Here is a 23,617-nt window from a genome sequence, read left to right on the forward strand (position 1 = left end):
GTAGCATAGTGATTGCACCAAATCAAAGATGCACTGAAGCATCGAAGACTATAAGCATATCTGCCAAATAGTTCAATCATAAATCAGAACGCCCTGCAAAAACAGTCACCAAATGCTAATTTAGCCCCTGTTACTGTGCTTCTGTTTTTTAGCTGGCATCAAGCATCTATAGTTTCGCCTGCTCTCTGTGGAATCATCACACGGACACATTCCTACAGCAGATCTGCACAGGAGACCAACAGGCTGCTATTAGCTCCCTGGAGCGTACTCTGCTCTCTCTGAAAGGTACGCACACACACAACCAGTGCTGAAACGCTAATTTCTTCTTAGAAAATTTCCCAGCCTACGCCTGCAGATTACAGACTTAAACAGCTATACATAAAAGCACACATACTGGTTGAGTTAATGTTGCAGACCACTCACTGCTCTCAGCTGGATAACTTTAGTAGCTTAAAGCCCTCCACAATCAAACGTGAACAGAGAGTTAGGTTTAAAGTTAGGTTCTACTTTGCACACAAAGTAGAATAATATCTCTTAGTATGTTGAACAAATTAATCCAATATAATTGTCAAGTATTCTTGTCAGTTTCCGAATGTTTACTTGGAAACTTGATTCTAAAAAGGTAATTAGAAAACTTGTGTATTTGCTATATTTCTTGTATATTTCTTTCCACTTATTTTTGTCATCTTTCATTTTTATTTATTTTTAATGCAAATGTTACAGTTGCAGCTTTAATTACTATTAACTTAGAATTATACATGGATTATTGGTATAATTTATAAAATAATTTGTCGCTCTGCAGGAACATTTTAATGTATTAAAATAATTAAAGACCTTAAAGACAAAAGATGTTTTGAAATGCCATTTCTAATATTGCCTTTCATGCAGTGTGTAATGTAGCTTTATGTGAATGTAAATGATCTACAAAGTTGTAAAGCCAAAAGTGTACGATTTTATAAAGTTATTGTCTCCCGAAAGAAAGAATCGACTCTGAATAGCCTGAAAGAGTCGTCTGTAATTCGATCCTGCTTCTGTGACGGCTACACATCATGGAATAACATATTTGCATAATGCCCATTGGGGATATGCTGATGCTTTTATCAGTGTATTGAAATTTAGTTTCAGAAAAGTGGTCATAATACAGTATAACAGGTTTAATAACTTTTTTCTTATAACAAAATTATCTGAACATTTAAATACAATAAAGCAATGCATAAAAATATATAAAGTTAAACATTTTACACAGATTAAAGTGTAAAAAAAAAAGTCTTAGTTCATGTTAGTTCAGTTGCAACTTTTGATTTTAACAACGTGTTATTAAATATTGGAATACCTAAGATTAATGAATGTTCAAAAGAATTTTTCATTAGCAGTTTAACTAATGAATTAACTAATGTTAACTAATGAAGCCCTGATGTAAAGTGTGAATTAACAATAAAGATTCAAAACATTTTCAGACAATATCTAGGGCATGTTATAGTCCAGATAAAAATGTAAAAAAAAAAAAAAGTTTGAAAATAAATTACCTATTAAGTCTAAATATTTAAGTACTTGGGGCTGTGATGAACACCAAAGCAAATCTAAATGGCTATATAAATACGTTTTTATAAGTAGTGCAGCTGCTTTATTTATGGGGTTTCTAGGGTAAAGGCTGCATATTCTGCAGTTTAGCGCCATCTGCTGTCAGAGAGTGAATGTAAGTGAATCGCTCTCGTGTTCCCCCATGTGCTTCTCATGCGTGCTTGTTTACATCAGAGTGCACAGGGGTCTCTCAAACAGAATACAGCGGGCTGTGAATTTGACCAGTTGATGGGAAAAGTATTAAAATGCGCTCCAAATTCTGAATAATTATCGATAATATTCAATATATCGCCCAGCAGCCCTATTAGCAATTTAATGTTTATGTGACAAATACAACATTAAGTAACAGTTCTTATATATATTTGTTCCTTTTGCAGTTCTTCGTAAGCTTACTGTGCATGGATTCGTTGAGCCACATAACAACATGGAAGTCATGGTGAGTTCTTGAATAGTTCAAACAATAAAATACGGTCTGTCTTAATTCATATATAACAGCAAAAATGGTATTGTTTCTTGTTTGCTTACTGCTTGATCACATGTGATCTCAAAGTCAGAACTGATGTTTTCTTGTTAACTTTTTAAAGTGCTTTCTCACTTTGTAATTATTCTGCACCCATAAAAACTCATTTTAAAGAAAGACAGGTTAAGTTGGGAAAAATGAGTAGTAGTTTGCAAGAAAAATCAACCTGAGGGTTATGACATTAAAAATAAATCATTGAACCTAAATGAAATGCCCATTCTCAAGTGGAAGATTAAGCTTGAGAAAAAAAAGGTCAGTGTGAAATATTAAATGCATTACATATGTCCTGTGGTAGTTGTGCATTAAGCATTAGAATATCTCTCCTTGATACACAACATTTTGTGCCTTTTGTTGATACGTGCAAAATAGTAATTTATTTGTTCACTTTGTTGTAATAGGTTAAATGAGAGTTTTGTCACGATGTAATCTGAATGCAAGGAGAATTTGCTGGCACAAAGCACACGCTGAAAGGCAGCCAGCCTCTGCAGGAAGCCCATATGGTGCCTTCATCTCTTAATGCATCTGTGGGAGCTGGCTTATCAGAGCTAATTTTCACATTGTGGTGATGCAATCTTTCCTAAGCTTTACTGAGTCTTTGAAAACACTGAAATTTGCAAGAAACAAAGTCAAAAAAGAAGTTTTGTAACGTTGATAGTACAGTGTTAGAATGCAGAGAATATTTCATGTAATGTTATGCTGAGCTCTAAAATGTGTTAGTTTGTCTCAAAGGACATTCAGGATCGCTTCATATACACGCATACTGTCTATATATAGAACATAGGGATAGCTGTATAGTAGTGCTGGGTGATATATTAAATATTCACAGTATATTCTGAATTAATTTGACATTACCATTTCTTCCCTTTCTGCTTTAAAAAAGATCCCATATTTATTCCAAGTTTCTGTTCAACCCTTGATCTGCCAGTCCATTTGTCAGACTGTCAGGATGCTGCGTTTTTGGAGGCTGTGCCACTGACATTTAAAATTTGAGCTTATTAGTTGCGGTAAAGCAGATGATGATGGCACCATTATTGATCCGTTCTGGAGGTAAGACAACTCAAAAGAGAATATTTTCAATGAGCTGCTGCCTCCAGCTATCAATCAACTGCCAAGCTACAGAAACAAGGTGTTTTCCCGGCAGGGCTGTAGCTCTCTTGTCTCTCTGGAGACTCCTGGACTTTAATGTCGTCATTCATATTTCATCATACTTGAATGTTGTCTGTGTTTGATGTTGCAGGGCATTGAAAATGAGCATGTTTTGTCAGATAGCTCCTGCTTAGTGTGTGTGTGTGTCTAGTTCATCTTAAGGCATAAAGAAACTGTGTGTACATTAAAATACACACAGTAGAATTTTCACTTCATTTATACTGCTACAATAACAGTCAATTCTGTTATTTATAGACTGCAAGGTTTTAGTGTTTCAGCAAATTTACTGCTGTAATTTAGTGTTTGTGGTGCAAAAATTTCCATCTGCCAGCTTAGTGGCCAAACCAAACTGGTTCCATATATTTAACAACCGATGGCAGGCACTCTTTAAATCTCTCCTCCGACACTCCACGTAAACAGCCTATCCTTCCCCAACCTGAGTTAAGATTGACTGGGGCTTCCTGCCAAATCTGCCTCCAACATGACCCAAGAAAATCTAGATGTTGCCAGCACCAATAACACCGTGGTCACAAAGCACACCTGATACCGATGTTTCAATTACTATTTCTGTCTGCTTCCCCAGGGCTTCCTCAATGCAGTCTTTGAGCGTTTGAAGCAGTTTCTAGAATGCTGTAAGTATTACATGTTTTCACATTCTAATTCCAATAGTATAAAACAAGTCTCTTATGCTCACCAAGTCAGCAGTTATGTTTCAGTATAATTTGAAATGTAATTTATTCCTGTGATGACGACAGCTGAATTTTCAACATCATTACTCCAGTCTTCCGTGTCACATGATCCTTCAGAAATCATTCTAATATGCAGATTTGGTGCTCAAGCATTTCTTATCACTATCATTTCTTATCATTGAAAACTGTTGCTCATTTTTGTGAAAACCTAATACATTATTTTCAAGATTCTTTCATGAATGGTAAGTTCAGAAGAACAGTATTTATTTGAAATGTTGAATTAATGCACTTAAGTAAATCCTTACTGAAAAAATGTTAATTAAAAAAAAAAAAACTTACTGACCCCAAACTTTTGAATGTGGTGTACATTTATTTATATTATATTAGTTTTTAAGATGCATTAGTTTACTGATGCCATTTTTGCATTCAGCCAGGACTTAATTTTGTCAGTAAAATATCCAATAATAGCAGGGTACTGAGATAAAGTAACGTTTAAATAGTAATGTGATATCAACGTGTTATTCAAAGTTGTTCCCATTTGGAAAATAAATTGCTATTGTATTGTAGCACAATTGAATTTAAAGGAACAACCATTTAGGAGAAATAAAGACTTGATTTAAAGCTCAAGTTTTTAATCCTTTGGAGTCGATTAACGCGTATACGCGTTATGAGTCATTTTCTCCGGATTAACCCGAAAATAACTTAAATTACATTTTCAGTTTTGATCGTACAGATAAGAGCAATTCATCAATCGAATCTGTAAATTGTCTACTTTTTTTGTATACAGACGTAACAACAAAACTTTGTGCATTTATAAAATAAATATAACAAAAAAGGTGTGCTGTCTGCAGCCTTTGTCTGTGGTGATTTTCATTTACAAACGTGTCGTTAAAATGAACTGTAACTCAGTGAATACTCAACAAAAAAGACATGAGAGATATATCTATAGAAAGCCTGTGATGTCTACTTTTACACTAAACAAGTGCTGCTGAAAACAAATATTCTGTGATAAAGTAATCCATATGAAAAAACTCGATGTCCGTTTTTCACGTCTCCCTTCATTATCTTCTAATGTGACCATGCCCCCCGCGCTGAACGCTCTATTCAGATTCTAATGTTTCACTGAAGAGCGTGACTTGAATACGCCCATACAACAGAAAACAAAGCAGCGAGACAGTTCAAGGTTTTTTTCAAGTTTTTTTTTTTCAAGTTTTTTTTGCTTCGTGATGAGAGGAATAAGACATAATTCACCCCAAAAAATGTGATGTGGATTACTTCTGGATTTGAGATTTGGATTTCCTCAGAAAAAAGAATGAAGCGCTTTATTCAGCAGAGATCATAAACATGAGTAAGTCTCTTTTTATTTATTTATATACTTGTACTAGTTTTCACATTGTGTAAACATTTTACTAGTTAGACTTTTTCCAAACTATAATTCCTGACTAAATGTATAATCAAGGGAAACATTATGAAGTTTCAATAAGAATATACACTACTATACCATTCAAAAGCTTGATGTAAATAATATAAATGTAACAAGTAAATGTAACAAACAATGCTGTCCTTTTAATTTATCCCAGAAAAACCTGAAAAAAAATTCTCAGCTCTTTTCAACAATAATAATAATAATGATAATAACAATAAATGTTTTTTGTAGAAAATAAGATTGTTAAAAGGATTTCTGAAGGATTGTGTGACTGGAGTAATGATGCAAAAAAATCAGTTTGAAAGTCAGCTTTGATTGTCCCTAATAAACTGTTTATCTGCACTCGCAAGTGAATATTAAATTTTGTGGGATAATTAAATATATTCTAAATAAACTACAAACATAATTGTATAAATTTATTTTGTTCTCACATTCTTTCTTGTAACTCCTTCCTCTCAGTGGCACAGATGACTGAATGGCTCATTATGCAGCTCATTATGCAGGCCTTTGTCTTCTCAGGTGTAAATCACAATGATATTCATGATAGTTGACGCCTACTCGCATATGACTTTTACAAACAAAAAGTGTCTTAGAAAATTTTAATCAATATATTGTTTTCTGTAAGTGAGTAAACAAGATGATTTTCACATTTAGAAAAAAAAATTCTAGGCTACAAGCTCCAGTTCTCAAAAATCCCGGGAACCAATGTTCTGTATGTGTTTTATTGCCTTATTCAAGTGATTTAACATTCTTCGTTTTTCACTAACCACGCATAAACATTTTTTTTCTCAAAAACACTATCATATACATATTTCTCACATATTACAGCCCAATTTGTGCCGATTACAGTGATATTAGACTTTAGATGTGTATAAGCAACTGATTTAGATGTATATAAACAACTGAAAAAACCACAAATGTTAGGGCATGACAAAATTTCTCCAGGCCCCAAAAATACCCTTTGACCTCAGAGGGTTAATCCTCATCCTAAAATCTAGAGATAACAGTCATGTTTTCAGGTTACAGAGTTCAGTTAAATGACATTGAGTTTAGAAAGAAAAAAAAATAATATTCGTGTTTATTTTTGAATGTTAGATTACGTCATTGTCCCAGCTACAGTTATTTAATTTTTTTATCACTATTAAATGAATTTGTATAAAAAGCTGTGCATTTTGAAATATTACTGGTTTCTTATACTTCAATATTATCTTTTCTCTAGCTTAATCGAAAATAGTATTCTATGTGAAAAAGGATTTGTACAAAAATAACTTTTAGATATTTCTGCTTGAGATCACAAGGTTAATTCTGATGGATTGGAACTCTTTACTGCCTTGAATATAGAGTGCATAGTCAAAGGCCGAACTAATTTATTTTTGAAAGATCACCACTTCAAATTTCTGCTGAAGCAAAATACAATAATACCATGTCTGCATGGTTTCACCTGGAGATGCTGTGCCCTGCTTTTCCCAGCCTCATCATTGCATGAGTTATATATCATCAGATGAGACAGAAGCAAGCTGTTATCTACTGGTGATATCACAGGCAATATGTTCTCCTGGCTGGGCCGCAGGTCAGGTTCCATTTGGTCTGTTAGTATTTCAGCGTGGATGAGAGACTTAGCTTATGAGAAAACAGAATGTGAAATATCATCTCTTGGCCAGATAAGGTCCTTCCAAATAATCCAGGCTTTTTGGGTTGTATTCTTTTCTAAATTTCTCTTTGCACTGAGAAAATTAATGCTCAATCCCCTTGAAAGGTTACCCTGCTATATCACACTGTCCTGAGTGTTGACTTGTAAGGAAACAGATTAGTCTTCGCCGTTTGGATGCTGTAAGGAGCTGCTTTTTATGGTTTTGTCATTTTTGGCTTTTGTTTGATTGATTTCGCTATTGTGATCAAGAGACATAGTCCTCTAGGGGTAGACCAATATGTGTTTTTCAGGGCCAGTGGCAATTACAGATCAAGTAGAACAATAACCGATATTTTGAACCGATAAATATTTCTTGTGTAAAATTTTAAATTAATGTCAAAATTCAGAATAACAAGGGCTCTGACAAAAACTTTCTTTTAAATGCTTTTAAATTATTATATTGGCAAAATGGCTTTGAAAATGACCGATACCGCTGATAGTTGGCCGACCCCTAATTTACTCACCTTCATGCTGTTCCAAACCTAAATGTATTACTTATTTCTGTTAAACATAAAAATTGTAGTCGAATGGACCACCTTTATGATACTTTATGGTGTTTTTTGTCATTTTGGAGCTCGGCAGCTCCAAAAGCTTTTAAACAACATGTGGGTGAGTAAATAATGACATTTTTTCTACAAAGAAACCAAAGTCTTTCTATTAACTATTTGCAGGCCGGCAATTTGGACCAGGAAGTCTTTGCAGGGAGAAGCTTGAGAAGACCATCATTTTGTTCACCAAAGTTGTAAGTCTAAAAGTTCACTCAGTTAGAGGACAATGGAAATAATCTGGGCACTTGTACTTGAGATGTTGTGGACTGAGCCTTACTTACAAACTGTATATTAACATCGTCTCTTATGTTCTCTACTAGCTGCTGGACTTCCTGGAATATCACCCATGGCCATTCATCCCTCTTATTCAATGTTCGCTGGAGTTCGCGGTCAGCTACGTGTTCACAGAGGCTGGCGAGGGAGTTGTTTTTGAGCGTTTTATTGTACAGTGCATGAACCTCATCAAGATGATTGTCAAAAATGAGGCCTACAAACCTGCCAAGAACATTGAAGGTAGGCAGCATAATGCATTTGGCATGCCTTGCCTCCATTTTAAAGTTCTAGCTTATTCCAATAGGAAAAGGATAACAGCCTTTAAACACATCAAGGGCATTTCTGAGTTGGTAGAGGGTAAAAGTGAATTGATGAGATATTTCATAATGAAATCTAGCTGTTCAGTCATAACTGAGGTTCCCTAGATAGATATTGAAGTAAAATGCCTCCTGTTTTATTATTATCTTACTAATGGACTGTAGGAGTACATTGGATGTTTTAATGAATGAACTAATATCTTGAAAATTACTATATGCATAATTGGATTTAAAAAATGTTGCAATATACATTGCAGACAGTAAGCCAGAGAACCTGGAGGCACATAAAATTAAGACCGCATTCTTTACACACCAAACGCTGACGGAGATTGGCAGGAGACTGGTATCCAAATACTTTCTGCTGACGGAAGAAGAGCTAACCATGTGGGAAGAAGACCCAGAGAGTTTTGGTAAATGTCAATTATGAGCTCAGAAACATATCTAAACCTGTGAAACGTTTTGTTTTTATTTTTCTAGGCTGTTTGCCATTTGTAATCAGAAAGGCAGTATAGAGGAGGAGTAGAATTTGATACACGAGAGAGACAGAATCTGGAATGCCAGATGAGAGCCACAGCTGGATATGGCAAGAGCATGTGCACATAACTGCTAGGTCACAAAACAAAAAAAATACACACATATATACACATATTTTGTGTGTATATAATATAAATATCAAATGCAAAACAGTATAATATTAAATATATACTTATCTATGCAAAATATTATATTATACATGGATTAAATTTTTTTTAGGGCTATCAATTCAAATATTGCATTATAAACAATGTTTTGTAAGTAAAATAATAATAAAAAAAAATCTAAATCATTAGACTTTGTATAATTATTAGGTTCAATAGAAGGAAATTATAATGTCCACTATAAATACCACAGACCTTAATTTACCCAAACATTGAAAACTGCCATTGTAAAATCCCACAGGCTGTTCTTTTCTACATTTTAGAACGACAGACTGAACTGTACTGTTACAAGTGTTCATAAATGATGACCATATATGGCTCAGCCTGTCAAAAAGAAAGGGGACAGCATAACCTGATTGCATGACTTGGTGAGGTGAAAGTAGCTATGACAACAGATGTACTCCCCATGAACCTGAAGTCAAGAAGCTGCCCTTTCCTGTCAGTTAACTGAGCCCTGTGTAGTGTTATGCCCAGAGATGCTGAACCATACCTGCTGCAGTAATTTAACACATGTAATTCCTTTCAAGGAAATGGTTTTTGCAACGTACAGTAATTTAAAATCCCTTGGTGTCATTTTCTAATCGGTATTTCCATGGTCCAGTGATTTGTTTCTGGGGTTGGGAATGCCAGTGATTCGTCCAGGGGTCCTGCTGTCAAGGCTGAATAATTGCGATTAATTTAGTGACTCAGTAGCAGACGAAATTGTTCTGGCCTATTGATGACCAACCCTTAGGAATATAAGGTGACTAGAGATGATTGGATCATGGGTAGAGAGAAACATGCCACATCTGTTGGGTGAAACAACCAGGATATGTTTTCTGAGATAGGCTGCCTGAATGATAGAAGTTGTGTAAGGTTAAAATAATGGTTATTTAATGGCCCTCATTTCTTTTTTCATCTTTTTTTGTCTTGCATAAAACATAAAAGATCATTTTTGAAGAATATCCTTTTCTTTCTTGTCAATATAATGAAACTGAAAAATAGGACTGTGACTGTCAAGCTCCAAAAAAAAAAAGTCCCATTATATTAAAAAGAGTGGACAGGACATTCTTCATCAAAGCCATGTGGTTTGTAATGACATGAAGATAAATAACTGAATTTTTATTTTCGGGTGAACTATCACTTTAAAACGGCATGATATATATGTTGTGACAAGTTGTGTTTAATGTTGTTTCTTTCTTCAGCTGTTGAAGAGACGGGCGGTGACTCCTGGAAGTATAGTTTGCGGGTAAGTGTTCTCTGTTTCCATGAAATACAGTTTGACTGATTTTATAATTATTATAATGTTTAAATGTGCTTTTTTGCATATTGAACATTTTCATTTGCTTGTCTTTTGGTACACAACCTTACACAGAGATGTATTCCAAGGTCAACGGAAGTGTCAGTAAATGCAAAAAGTGACCGAGTTAAAAGGAATCAGGGGTCTATCTCATTTCTGTGGAATTTACATAGTGGGGGGGTGTGGGGGTGTGACTCTACAGGGCCATTTGTTATTGCGCTCATGTGACTTAATTTGCATTACATCTGGCTGCCTACTTAATGTGGCTTTTATATCGTGGCTTTCAAATGACACTGACTAAACTTATAACCTCAAGCAAGAATAGCGTTTTACATTAAATTTGTCATTTACTCAGTAAAAGATGCTGCTGTGGAATCATTTCACCTTCAGGTAATTTTGAAAGGGAATGACTTCATTATGTATTGGGCTTAAGTAGTTTTTCTTGTCCTCTTGAGTGCAAGTATTTATAAGCAGTGTGAATGTTGCACATCAGCCCAAGAAGTGGATCTCAACTCAATTTAAGCAATTTTTGTAAAAAAAAAAAATTTTCATTTCAAAAGATTGTGTCCTATCAAATTGCAATATTTTGGCAGTATAAATAAACAAACAATAATAAACAGTATAAATAAATAAAAAATAGTGATGATGATGATGTCCTTAAGTGTCCTGAAATGTAATAATAATAATAATGTATTTATCTGGTATTAACTGTAAATTATAATACTAATATCTGTGGATTTTTAAGAGTTTTCATTTTCCAATTTTATGCTGTCTGTTTTTTTTTTTTTTGACAGAAAAATGCATGGGGGTCCCAAAGGTTCTCTTGTTGACAGCAACTGGTTTATAAGTGTTTTCTCATTATGAGATTGGAATGATGGTTGGCACTTGTTGTGTCCCCAATGCAATTCTAAGCGACCCAAACTCAGAGCAGATGTAGAGATGAGTTGGTACAGAGCAGCATTTACTGTGACCCGAGCCGCTCCAAAACACACAAAAAAACCACTCAATTATCAGCTGCTGTGCTGTGCCTCACTCTGAATCATTCAGTGCATATATTGAATTAAATCGCAAACCTTTCCATTTTAATAATCGCACTAAGCCATACTGCAGTTTGGATTAAATTGATCGTGCAACCCTATTTGATAGAAACTAAATATCTGAAGTCTTCCAAACCACCAGTCCAGAATTAAGTCTTTTCTCTTGTGATCATCCATAGCCAGTCCAGGTACCTGCCCTTATTGATTTAGTACTGAACTGTATCGATTATGTCAGATTTCCTGAAGGCATGGAACATATGATTTGACACGTGTCGTGGTTGTTGAGCTTGGTGATATTTGACCCTGGGAAGTCAGTGTCGCAGCCTGTAATAGATACTGAAGTCCACTGAGTCAGGTCTTGCACCCTGACCCCTCCTTCAATGCAAACTATTGATTGTGTTAGCAAGAGTGATGGATGCCATGGAAAACCCAGTGGTTTTCTTTTCATGTTTATGTTGATGGGTTTAAATATTGTCTCTTTATTGAATGCTTCCTCATGCCTTTGTCACATCGTGTTCTCTGTTTTAATCGATATCTTTACAGCCGTGCACAGAAGTGCTTTTCTTGGACATTTTCCACAACTACAGTCAAACTTTGACACCGGTACTTCTAGAGATGGTGCAGAATCTTCAAGGTTGGTTTTATTTGATGTGTTGGTAAATATTACTCTATCTTTCAAATTAAATCAGTTCTTTATGAATAATTTGACATAAGTGTGTAATAAAATATAGTGCTACTTTGTGGTGACACTTTATGTATTTTTTGTGAATCTTTAACCATGGTGTTCTATAAACAGTTCTTCTTTAAATTAGAATTTTATTTAGTCAGTTGGTATTTTCTTCAAAAATTTTTATAAAAATGGTTGGTTCAACCATAGCCAATTCTGCTTAAACCGGGTTATTGGTTTGTTTCCCAGTCTTGCCACGCTGGTTAGGCTGTTCGGTTTTAAAGATCGTAAAGTGGCATAAACCAGCGATGACTTGTTTTTTTCCTGTTTTAAGTTGTTGCTTTTTTCCTACAAGGATGGATTCATTATGCTTTATTAAATAGACAAAGTGAGCATGTTCATGCTTTGACTCCTGGCATTCAAGGACACAGTGAATGAATTAATCAAGTCAAAGCTTTTAATGCGCTGATTAAAGACTCGCTGATTAAATGAAACTCACTGGTTAAATGAACTGTGATTATGTTGTGATAATGAAAGAAATGTCATGTCTGGAGCAGGAGTAGTTAAAGAAAACGGTGGGGAAAAAAATTCAAATTTTTTTTTTTTTAATCTGAAAGTTCAGACTTCAGGTCCCTTTTTATCTATTGTAATTAACATGGTAGCTTCTTACATCAAATATTTTGAAAAGGCACTCGTGTGCTAGGGCTGTACTAGAATAATCGAATATTCGAATATTCGTTCGGTGGGGTGGCATTCGATTTTCAGTTTTGAGATTCGAATATTCTTTTTTTTTTTTTTCAACACGTGACTTCCGTCGCGGACTCATTCTCACTCATGCTTGAACCGCCCGTTGGCGAACGTAGTGATTTATTTCATCTCATACTGAATAGGTACAAAATGCCCAAGACCTCAGCTGTTTGGGAGCACTTTAAATTAAGTGAGGATGACAAGACAAAGGCAGTGTGTCAAATATGCGCATAGATTAGACTAAGAAAATGCTATTTGTTTAGGTTGTCAGACTAGCTGAACATCTGCATCAGCAACAGATCGTTCGCAAGGGAGAAGAGCTGTCAGCAAGCCACGGAGAAGAGGAGACGGATGCGCCACCACCACCCGCCAAAAAAAAACAGCAGGAGATTTCAATGCTGATGCAGGCTGATGACGAAGAGGAAGAAGAACGCGGAGACAGCGCAAAGACAGAGATGGAGCAGTATTTGAGAGATGCTACTAAATTACAGTCGGGCCCACTGGCATGGTGGAAGCAAAACAGTGACCGCTACCCTAAACTGGCATTTGCAGCCAAACACCTTCTTTGCGTTCCGGCCACTTCAACTCCATCAGAGCGCATTTTCTCAAAAGCTGGCTACATCGTCAACAAGACCCGAAGTTCCCTTTTACCAGAAAATGTGGACAAACTCATCTTCCTCGCACACAACATGAAACGAGTATAGGTAGTTTCACAATAGTTTCCAACCACTGGGTTGCGATTTATATAAGTGTTTGAAAGAGCCTAAATATTTTTGTCATTGAAATGTGAGCTGTCTAGCTAGGCTAACATTACCTTGTTCTATTTAACCTATTACAGTTTATTCTATATAAGGGAGTGAATAAAATTTATTACAATTACTTTAAATTTAAATAGCCAACCCGTTACGGTGTCAGTAATTATTACATTTACGAATAATAAATGAATGTAGTTCAACGAACTGCAGGCTAATAATAATAAATTAAAAAAAACACCGCAACATGCTTTCAATAAAAGCATCGCGCATTTTAAAGATTTAAATTAACAAAAAGTCAGAATAAGACAAAATAAATCCCTTATATAGAATAAAACTAATTGTAATAGATATTACATTTTGTGTCATTTTAAAAACAATTCATTTATTCTTATTCAACTGTTTATAAGCATGCTACCGTGTTCTTTATTTATTACAGTTCGTTGAAATCACTGTGTGTTACTAATTTAATTTCTGTTTTGGGATTCATTTGTTTTAAAGAAATGTTCGTTATTAATACCTTATTAAAGTTCTTGCTCTCAACAGACTTTGTGTTTTGTATCACTTGTGCACTGTCCGTTTTCGGAGCATAAACCTGCCCGTGTAATGCGTACCGGAAACTGTTCTATTTAAAAGATTATTAAATGTTTATTAATATTTAAAGAATGTGTGCCACCTGATCATATTGCACCAAATGCAACACTGCACTCCACTGGGTCTGCCGCAACACATTTACGATGCCGAAGAGTGAAACGTGAAGTCGTGAAAGATGATACAAATGCAAACCGACACTATTATTATATATTTAGCCCCACCCACCGAAGCTTCGAATATTCGATATTGATTGCCACCTAAGCTTCGAAGCTCAAAAAATGGCATTCGAAACAGCCCTATCGTGTGCTACAAAAGGGCAGTGCTGAAAATGTGCCCGGATGCCACACGTTTTTAAGAGAACCCCTATTTGAAGTGTTTCAGCATGGAAAGCTTCTGGTTGACATTAGCTTAGAGAGGCTGGCTTAACACCAAATGACACATTCCATGCCATCAGTTCTTCAAAGCTCTTTTTGTTTCCAAATGAGGGATTTTCTTTACTTTTTTTTGTGAGGAAAAACTGACAAAGTCATCTGGGGTTTGACTTTAGATGTGGACTTTTTGATTGTAGCCTTACAGAGCAAATGTCACCTCTTTATAAAGCACACCCTGCTAAGCTAAAACCGCTCCATTGTTGCTGCTCCACTTAGAGCTGCGTGTAGCAATTAAGCTTGCACTTTCAACCAAATACAAGGACTGTCTGACAAGTGTTACGCTCTCATTGCTTTTGATCTGGCTTGCTAAATTAATTAGTGAATGACTCAAATGAGCATTCTGTGTAAATGAGTTGATTAAAATTGGCTATGATGATTCAATTAGGATGATGAGCTAAACAAATATTCGTATAAGGAGTGGTTTGTCTTGGAATTAGGGTTTAGCACGTTTAAATGACCATGATGACAGCAAACCCACAAGTGCTATTTTTTGCCAATCGTGTCATTATAGTGTGAAGTCAACATCATTATAAAAGCACACATTTAGATGGTAATTCTGATAATGACCTCTCAGTTAATTTCCTAGTAGTGTCATTCTCTTTTTCTCACAGCGTTTCCTGTGTTCTAATTATACATGGTGAATAAGGCGCGTCGCCCCCATATTGTCGCTTTGGGATGGCTAATTTTGATTGGCTAAGGGAAATGGGACAAAAGTTTTAGTTGCTTATGTTATTTTATTACACGCTCTGCCACTTTTACTACTATTTGCAAAGTGGTTAAGTGACAGTTATTACAGATGCGTGAAAGTGTTAGATGTTCCCAACAGGCCTAAAGCAGATTGTGAGGGGAAATAAAAAAAATTAAAAAAACTCATAGTGCTTGCTTTCTCTCTCTCAGGCCCCAGTAATGTGGAGGACCCAGTGCAGATGCTCATGAAGGATGCAGGTATCATCATACATTACTGGTTACACTTACACACACCCAGCACCTTTCTTTTTCGGTAATACAGTGGGGTCCAAATAAGACTAAAAATCTGGCTCCGTTCTAAAGTAAAAATGTAAATTAAAGAATGTTCCCTTGTGAAATTAAGAAATATTGAAGTTATTTAACCTTGCACTATTCGTAATGTAAAAAAAAAAAAAATCATATGCAATCCTTTGTGTGTGTGTTACTGTATATTGTAAAAAAAAATATTTTTAACATTTGCTATTTTTTTTTTATTTAAAATTTAAGATGATTTAAAACTCTATGCATGGTGAATTAAATGCATTCAATTTCCATGCTTTATTTGTAATGCCATATTGACATTCAGGTTTTCAATCAAAAATTAAATGGTAATTTTGTTTCTTTGCAGTTTACAACGCCGTGGGTTTAGCTGCTTATGAATTGTTTGACAATGTGGACTTTGATCAGTGGTTCAAGAACCAGCTCCTTGGGGAGCTGCAAATCAGCCATAACAGGTATGATTTAATAAACATCATTAAACTCCTCTAAAAGCAATTTTAAAGTGTGCGTTAGTAAATTAAGTCAGAAATTCACGGTATGATGTTTCACATCAACAATGTTTCTTGCTGTTTTGCTGTGACTGTTTCTGGAAACCTAAGTTGGTTACATAAGTACAGTTATACGGGGCGTTTGGCCTCAGGAGTTCGAAATTGTGCAGGATAACATCAAATGCTGATTGAGGCCAGCCCCTGGAAAGAGCTGATATCTTTCACTTTTTCACAAGTCTTTTTAAGAACAGCACAAAGATATTGAGATTTAGATAACACTCTCAGGTGGGAGCCTGGATAATCTTTACACTTTGCCTCATTGACATTTTACTGCCTTCTAACAATAGCAGTATTATATCAGCTATGGTTGACGGACTGGTTAAACAGCGTTCTCCTGGGAGACTCCAGCGGTGCATTTGATGAGGTGGTGAGACTTGGGATGATGTCAGGCATCAGATATGTAAAATAAACGTCCTGTAGAGAAAGGTGTTGAAATATTCATTGAAGGCCATGAAGGTTAAGAAACTTAGGATTTGAAAAAAGAAAGAAAAGGGATTTAAAAGCAGAGTGTAAGCAGGTGCAGAAGTGTTGGGGTAGATGATTTGACAAGCTAATTAAACTACAGTCAAGCTACCCATTCAAAGTATTTAGCTACGCTACAAGATAGTTATAAAAAGTTGCCAGCTACACTGCTTTTTTTTTAAATAGGGCTGTCAGTCAAATTAATATTTATCTCTTAAACAGATATTACAAAATGACTGTTTCTTAATATAGTGACTTCCGTCAGTTCACTGTACATTATTACAAAATATTTATAGCGATGTAGCTGCTATAGCACTATTACTTAGTGAAGTAGCTTGTTTCATGCTATTAAAAAAAATCTAGTTTGTACTGTAGTTTTGCTACTTTTTATTTTCTCCCCAACACTGCTTTAAATGCCTGATCCAGTTTTTTATGTTTTGTTGACAGTTCTGTTGGGAGGGCAAGACAAAGAAACAAAATAAAAATAAAATAGGTAATGAAGGCTGTTACTCTACACAGTGACATTTTTTACTTTAGAGGGGGAGGGGGGGCATACCTCTGTTGTGGAAGATCTCATTATGATCGCATTTGAAACCATGACTGCCCGTGTCTCCTTCCATTTACTGCTGTTTGTTTTTGTTTCTCTTTCTTCTATTGAGCAACGAGAGAGGGATTTAAACCTAATTTGCATATTTCGTAACATTGATGTTTACATTAAAAGACTCCATGAAATAAAAATTACAGTTTTGTGACTTTTAGTCCATGTTTTGAGGTCATCTATATTCTAGTATCATTCATTAGTTTGCTCTCAATATTTTTTTTTTTTAATTTAAATAAATTTACATTTACATTTATTCATTTAGCTGACGCTTTTATCCAAAGCGACTAACAATTGCTATATATGTCAGAGGTCAAACGCCTCTGGAGCAACTAGAGGTTAAGTGTCTTGCTCAGGGACACATTGGTGTCTCACAGTGGATTCGAAGCCGGGTCTCTCACACCAAAGGCATGTGTCTTATCCACTGCGCCAACCCCACCCCACAAAAAAAAAAAATTATGAATTTAGTAGACGCTTTTATCTAAAGCGACTTGCAGTGCATTCAGGATAACTTTTTTTGCCTAACATGTGTTCCCTGGGAATCGAGCCCACAACCTTTTGCGTTGCTAACGCAATGCTCTACAACTAAGCCACAGAAACACATTATTTTATATTAATAATTTTTATAAAAAGAATTGAAAAATATTCTTTTATTTCATTAAAAGAATAAAGGAACTAAACTAAAGAAATATCCAAAAATAAAAGTTTGCTGAAAAGTACATTGGAACAGATTTGAAGAATTTTAGCATGATATCGCTTGCTCAACAATGGATCCTCTGCAGTCTATCGGTGCCATCAGAATGAGGGTAACAACAGATAAAAAAAAAAACATAAGTCCAAAAGTATCCACATGACTGCGGTCCAACAATTAATGTTCTGTGTGTTTGTAAGAAACAAATCCATCATTAATGCATTTGACTTCAAATCGTCATTCTGACGGAACCCATTCACTACAGAGGATCCATTAGTGAGCAAGGGATGTAATACGTGTAATAAAGTTTCTCCAAATCAGTTCAGTTGAAGGAACAAACTCGTTTACATTTTGGATGGCCACAGGGTGTGAGTATATTATCAGAAAATTTTAATGTTTGTCAACTGTTTCTTTAAGGAAAGAAAAGGAAAAAGTCTTGCATTTCAATGTTCCACATGTGAGTGTAGCAGTCCACTTGTCTCATTTCATTTGGCTAGCACATAACATGCTCAAGAGTGCCTGTATTGCAGAGAATGTATGTGTATGTGTCGTGGGCTTTTGTGTGGCTCCAGAGGGGATCAGTCAACCACTCATGGGCATTGAGGCGGTCTCTGCACTCGCTCTTGACAGAGCAAGCAAATGTACGTCTGCCACTCTTTAATCAGGCACATTTGTCACTGTCATGATGAGACTGCATGCCTGAGAAAGGCTCCGAGGGATTTTCAGAGAGACATGAGTAACCCTGGTGCTGCCATCTGCCATCTATGACATGGGCTCTGGGATTTGACAAGTTTATATTCAGCCGGAAGTTACCAATATGCATTATACCTTCTTAATTTGTCCCTGTTGCTTGTTTGAGAAACGGATGCAAATTCCTTGACTTTGTACACTGTCATTTCTCCCTACTGGCAGCCCTCCAGACCCTCCCATTGATTCATCACTTTGTTTGACCTACTGTGTCACTCGGTCGAGACTCTTGTACTTTACCTTGGCAGGCAGATTATTTTATCGCTGATCTTGTGGCTTTAAGGTCAAAAGGGGCAGCTGTGCTAAAAAGGTGTTGTTAAGGACCAGATCAGCAGGCTGGGGAAGCCTGTTGCATCCGTCTTCCCCATTTACAGGATCACTGTCATGTTTCTTCTCCGCCCTGGGACTTTAGCGGAACAAGAATAATCTGTACCTCCCATTTATAGATTATGGCCCAGGACATTGGGACATCATACTGTGAGAATAATTTGTGAATCAGACTGCACTGGTCATGCTATATATATATATATATATATATATATATATATATATATTTGCATGCAACTCCTATGGACAGCTAAAAAGAAAGAGATTTGGCCATAATCAGGCCAGTGCTCAGTGACCATGAGCCCCTCGCCACACACCATACTCTGTTGCGTTTCAAGTACAGCTCAGCAGCCGCGCTGCACGCAAGCTTGGAGAACAGCAGCATGTGTGAAGGTGATGGTCAGCATGCGATTCACAGCAGCGTGAAATGACCTTTCAGCTCAGAGCTTCAGCATGGCAGCTGTGGTGCCAGTTCAGCTTAAGGGGGGCAAACTGTGTTGAGTGTTAACAAACTCACACTAATGGAAGTGATATGACCCATTACTTATGTTTGTTACGCAGTGTGGTTAATTTCCTTATCCACCAAGGCACGCCAGTTTCAGATGGTTTGAATGGACACTGGATTTTCTAAATCAGTTTAGAATCAAAGTTTAGAGAGGTATATCAGCAACGTGAACTTTTGAAGAAAGACTTTATTTACCAAATATTTTTTTACAGTGTGTGTGTGAAATTGTCATTGCCTAGTTCCATGGTTTAAAATAAAATACATGTGTTTTCCTATAAATTTCAGTTTTTGGGGGGTTTTTGTCCTTAATTTATTTTTTCATTTATTTGAGAATTATTATTTTTAATAGTATCATTCTAGAGTGTACATTTAAAATATATTAATTAATTTCATTTGTTGTTGATTACAAGTCTTTGTTTTCCGTCTGAAATTGCATGTCACTTTTGTACATGCCAATTCTGATAAGAGTGACAATATTGGGATCCTTTTGCTTCTCATCATGCATTCTTCATTGTAATGGTTTGATGCTCATTAGTGGTGTGTAATTGAAGAAGCATTGCATGGCAGGGATCTTATTATGACTCAGCTATTTGGAAACGGAAATGGTGGGTACTGGAAGCAATGTTTTCATTACAAGTCCCTCTGCTGGAAGTCTAATTGTCATTGAACAGTAAGTTGTCATATACAGGTACTTTCAGCCTTTCAGTGTTTGTGTTCATGACAAACCTAAGAGAGACCGATTCAGTCTCCTTTTATAGAGCTTCACTTCCGCTACGTACCCTTTTTTTTTTGACACAGACAAGACTGAGGTTATCAGCAGTCTTTGAGTGACTGTCTGTTTTGAGTCTGAGCTACAGCCGCTTGACAGCAGCCCTCTTTAAATCAATCATTCACTGTGATTAGAGGCAGAGTATTATAATCAGAATCTTTCAGGCCTACTGAGAATATTATAATTATTTTCCCCTCTTTAAGATTCAAATACTAAATTGCAGAATTTAAATTCCCTTGCAACCATGCATACAGTAGGTTAGGGCTGCACTATTTATCGAAATTATTGAAATATCGCAATATGCATATCGCAACAGCGTGCGATATCGGAGTCATTTTAATAATAGGCTACTTAAATCAAAATGTTGCAAAAAGTCAAAGTTTTAGTTTGATGCATATAGTAGAGAATTGCTTGACGTTAAAAAGAGCCATCTCTTTGCCATCTCGTCTTGCTGTCTGATTCGCACCTGAAGTGTGTGCACAAACCACATCTCGCACAGCATCTTTTCAGTTCTGCCACACACAGATGCGTTTCAGACAGCGCACAAACATAGTGATTCATCTTTCGCATCTCCTCCTTATTTTTGAACAGACACAGACACATAGAATTGTCAGTAGTACCTGTCTTGACAATCATTCTTGTAAACACAGGCAGTTATGTTTTAAATAAATGTAAACAGCTGAGAAAGAAATCGGATGCGTGTCATTATACTGGATCTGTGCAGTCGGATTTAAAGGGACAGCAGCCACAACAAAACACAGCTTTAACAAAGATTAATCTAAATTTAATTCATACAGCGTACACAATGCAGTGTTATTTTACACTTAAGTATTACATTTCTGTACCTGAATACTACTGTTTATTTTATCTATGCTTGTAATTTGTGTATTTGAGGAGTTTGGTTCCAAAACGCGCTAAACAGCATAAAAAAAAAAAACTATTGTATATGGCTGGTATTGAAAAGTAAATTTTTTATTTTATAAAAAATAAGATATCCACTGAGTTATTAGGTCATGTTTTCTCCCTTTTTTTCCAAACCACAACAAACACCAGTCTTTCTTTTTGGCAGAATGCGATATATCCGCTCAACCAATCACAGCGCTCCATTCCACACACTCTAGACAGTAATGGCAGTGCTTTGAATACACCCAACATCCTTGTTTTCCTCATCTTTTTTGTACTTGTGAGATTACTTTTTATATACTGCTGAAACACTGCTGGTCACTTTCAGAAGTTGTAGTGATTCTCTCTTTTCCAAGGAAGAATCTGAAACACATTGGTGTCATAAAAATTATTAAAAGTTGATATATCCATTTAGAGAAAATGAAGGCCCTTAAAAAAGTATTAAAAAATTACTTTTGACCTGTAATCAGTCATATCTGACTCCTGCAGCTTGTGATGGATGCAGGGTTGGTTTTTCTTTCCAGGGAATTGGGCTGCTTTTAAACTGTTGCCATTGGTTGATTTTCCCCAGTGGGTTAAAGGTCTGAAATATTGCTTAAATTGCAATATTAAATTTTGAAATCTACCTGTATTAAAACTGTGCTAAACGTTTTGGGCCAGACTTGTAGGAAGCATTTGAGCTGTGTTTATGATAAATGTGCATAACAGTGACTGTAAAATATGTATTTTAGAGATGGAAATTACATTTTTATATTTGGGACATGGTAATTGTGCTACTTTGGGCTTTTTTTTTACTGGCATGGGCTTGGGATGCACAATTAAAAAGATGTAATAGTTGTGATCATTAATTTACGTTCCATGATCATTCAGACATGATCAGGTGCAGTATTACTGACACTCTGTCAAGTCTGCATCAAATCAAGCACTCCATAATCACAGCTAAACTGTCTGATCAGTCAGGAGTTTGTCATGAGAAGAGTTCCACAAAACAGCAGTTTCCAGACAGTTATAAGAGTTTGTTACAAATACATCTTTTGAATATACCATATGAAATCAATGCCCCGTTAGCAATCCTTGCGGGCGACCTCCAACAACATGGAGTTGCTATGGAGGATGCAGAGCAGCTGGCAAAAAAACCGTCAGCACTGGAAACAACTGGTTCATCTGGTCGGCTCAATGCACAGGGATGGGACGCATGAGCCAAATAGATAGAATAAGTTTTGTCAGTTTGTTTGTTTATTGGTCTAATTCTTGTTTCTTGGGTTGCATTGGTTAGTCAACTAATTGTCTTGTTCTTCACCCCCACCCCCCTTCTGAATTATGTTGTATTGATAAGGAGTCATCACAATGTATGACTGTTTACTTGTGCTATCTTACAATCAGTATATAGTAAATGTAATTTAAAGTGTTGAAAAATGTAACCAGTTAAAACTTGGAGTGGCGATAAGGTCTTAAAATGTATCGAAAGAGTCTTAAAAAAGATCTTAAAAGGTATTGCATTTAACTCAATGATTCCTGTATATACCCTGTTTAAGCAATATCATATGGCATATCCCATTTTTTAACAGGGTTTTCTGAGTTTTTCTGCAATATCACACAGCCCTACAGTGGGTATAGAAAAGAATCGCCCCCTTTAAAAGAATCACATTTTGTTGCTTTGCAGCCTGAAATGAAGACCGACACAGTTTTGTTTTATCCAGCTGTATTTGCTCAGTGCAACGTATAAGTGAAAGATATAATACCAAAAGAAAAACAGAATCACTCAGTTGGAAAAAGGATCCACCCCCTTGTGTGTGTGCTTTTTTTTTTAACCACCTTTTTCTCTAATTACAGCCTTCAGTCTGTCACTCTTCTTTGCAGAACTGCTCAAGTTCAGGTAAATTTGATGGTGATCGTCTTTCGACTGTGGTCTTCAAGTCAAGTCACATTTTCAACGGGGTTTAAGTCTGGGCTCTGAAATATTGGATTTCCGCTAGACATATAATTGGCTATTGAGGCCAAATAATTCATGAGGAGTGGCTTTTTCTTGCAACCCTCCCATTCAAGCTCCATTTGTGGAGAATTTGTTATATGGTTGTCACATGTACACAATGACCACTCTTGCTTCTGAGTTGCTGTAGGCCTCTTGGTAGCCTCTCTGAGCAGTTTCCTCCTGGCTCTTTCATCCTGGTGAAAGAACTATTGGAGTTTGGAGTGATGTCCCGATCTAGGGAGGGTCTGTGTTGTACCAAAACCTTCCACTTTTTAATAATGGACTTCTCTGTGCTTCTAGGCATTGATAAAGATTTTTCTTTTCATCCTTCTCCTGACTTGTGCCTGTCCACAACTTCATCCCGGAGATCTTTTGACTGTGCCTTGCCACCCATAGTTGATTGTTTGCTTCAGTTGCATTACCAAGGACTGAAATGCTCCAGGAAAGCTATTTTCATGCTGAGCGAATCAAAGTGAACACAGCCGATCACAGTTGAAAGTTTTGTTATGTTTATGAGACATTCAGTCGTACAACGGCAGGAACTCTGTCTGTTATTCACAGTAATAATATAAAGATTGCCCTGAGGGACCATGCTGTGAAAAACCCTAGAGTCTTTCCTTTTTAGGACTGACCTTTAATTTCTTGAAAGATTGAGCAGAACTTAAAAAAATGAATTAAAAAAAAAGCTGCATAAA

The 23,617-nt window shown here is 36.1% G+C and overlaps 1 protein-coding gene across 1 annotated transcript in view; it reads left to right on the forward strand.

Annotated features, from left to right (window-relative positions):
• Nucleotides 1–23,617, forward strand: part of LOC132114442 (importin-11) — a 146,488-nt gene that overhangs the window by 41,511 nt on the left and 81,360 nt on the right. The window contains exons 6-15 of the mRNA XM_059522565.1: nt 153–285; nt 1,959–2,017; nt 3,831–3,879; nt 7,724–7,794; nt 7,921–8,113; nt 8,448–8,600; nt 10,073–10,116; nt 11,748–11,838; nt 15,293–15,340; nt 15,750–15,855. Coding sequence (XP_059378548.1) covers nt 153–285; nt 1,959–2,017; nt 3,831–3,879; nt 7,724–7,794; nt 7,921–8,113; nt 8,448–8,600; nt 10,073–10,116; nt 11,748–11,838; nt 15,293–15,340; nt 15,750–15,855 — 947 coding nt within the window. The remainder of the gene's footprint in view (nt 1–152; nt 286–1,958; nt 2,018–3,830; nt 3,880–7,723; nt 7,795–7,920; nt 8,114–8,447; nt 8,601–10,072; nt 10,117–11,747; nt 11,839–15,292; nt 15,341–15,749; nt 15,856–23,617) is intronic.

The sequence above is a fragment of the Carassius carassius genome, chromosome 34 (assembly GCF_963082965.1).
Source record: "Carassius carassius chromosome 34, fCarCar2.1, whole genome shotgun sequence".
Taxonomy (NCBI): Eukaryota; Metazoa; Chordata; class Actinopteri; order Cypriniformes; family Cyprinidae; genus Carassius; species Carassius carassius.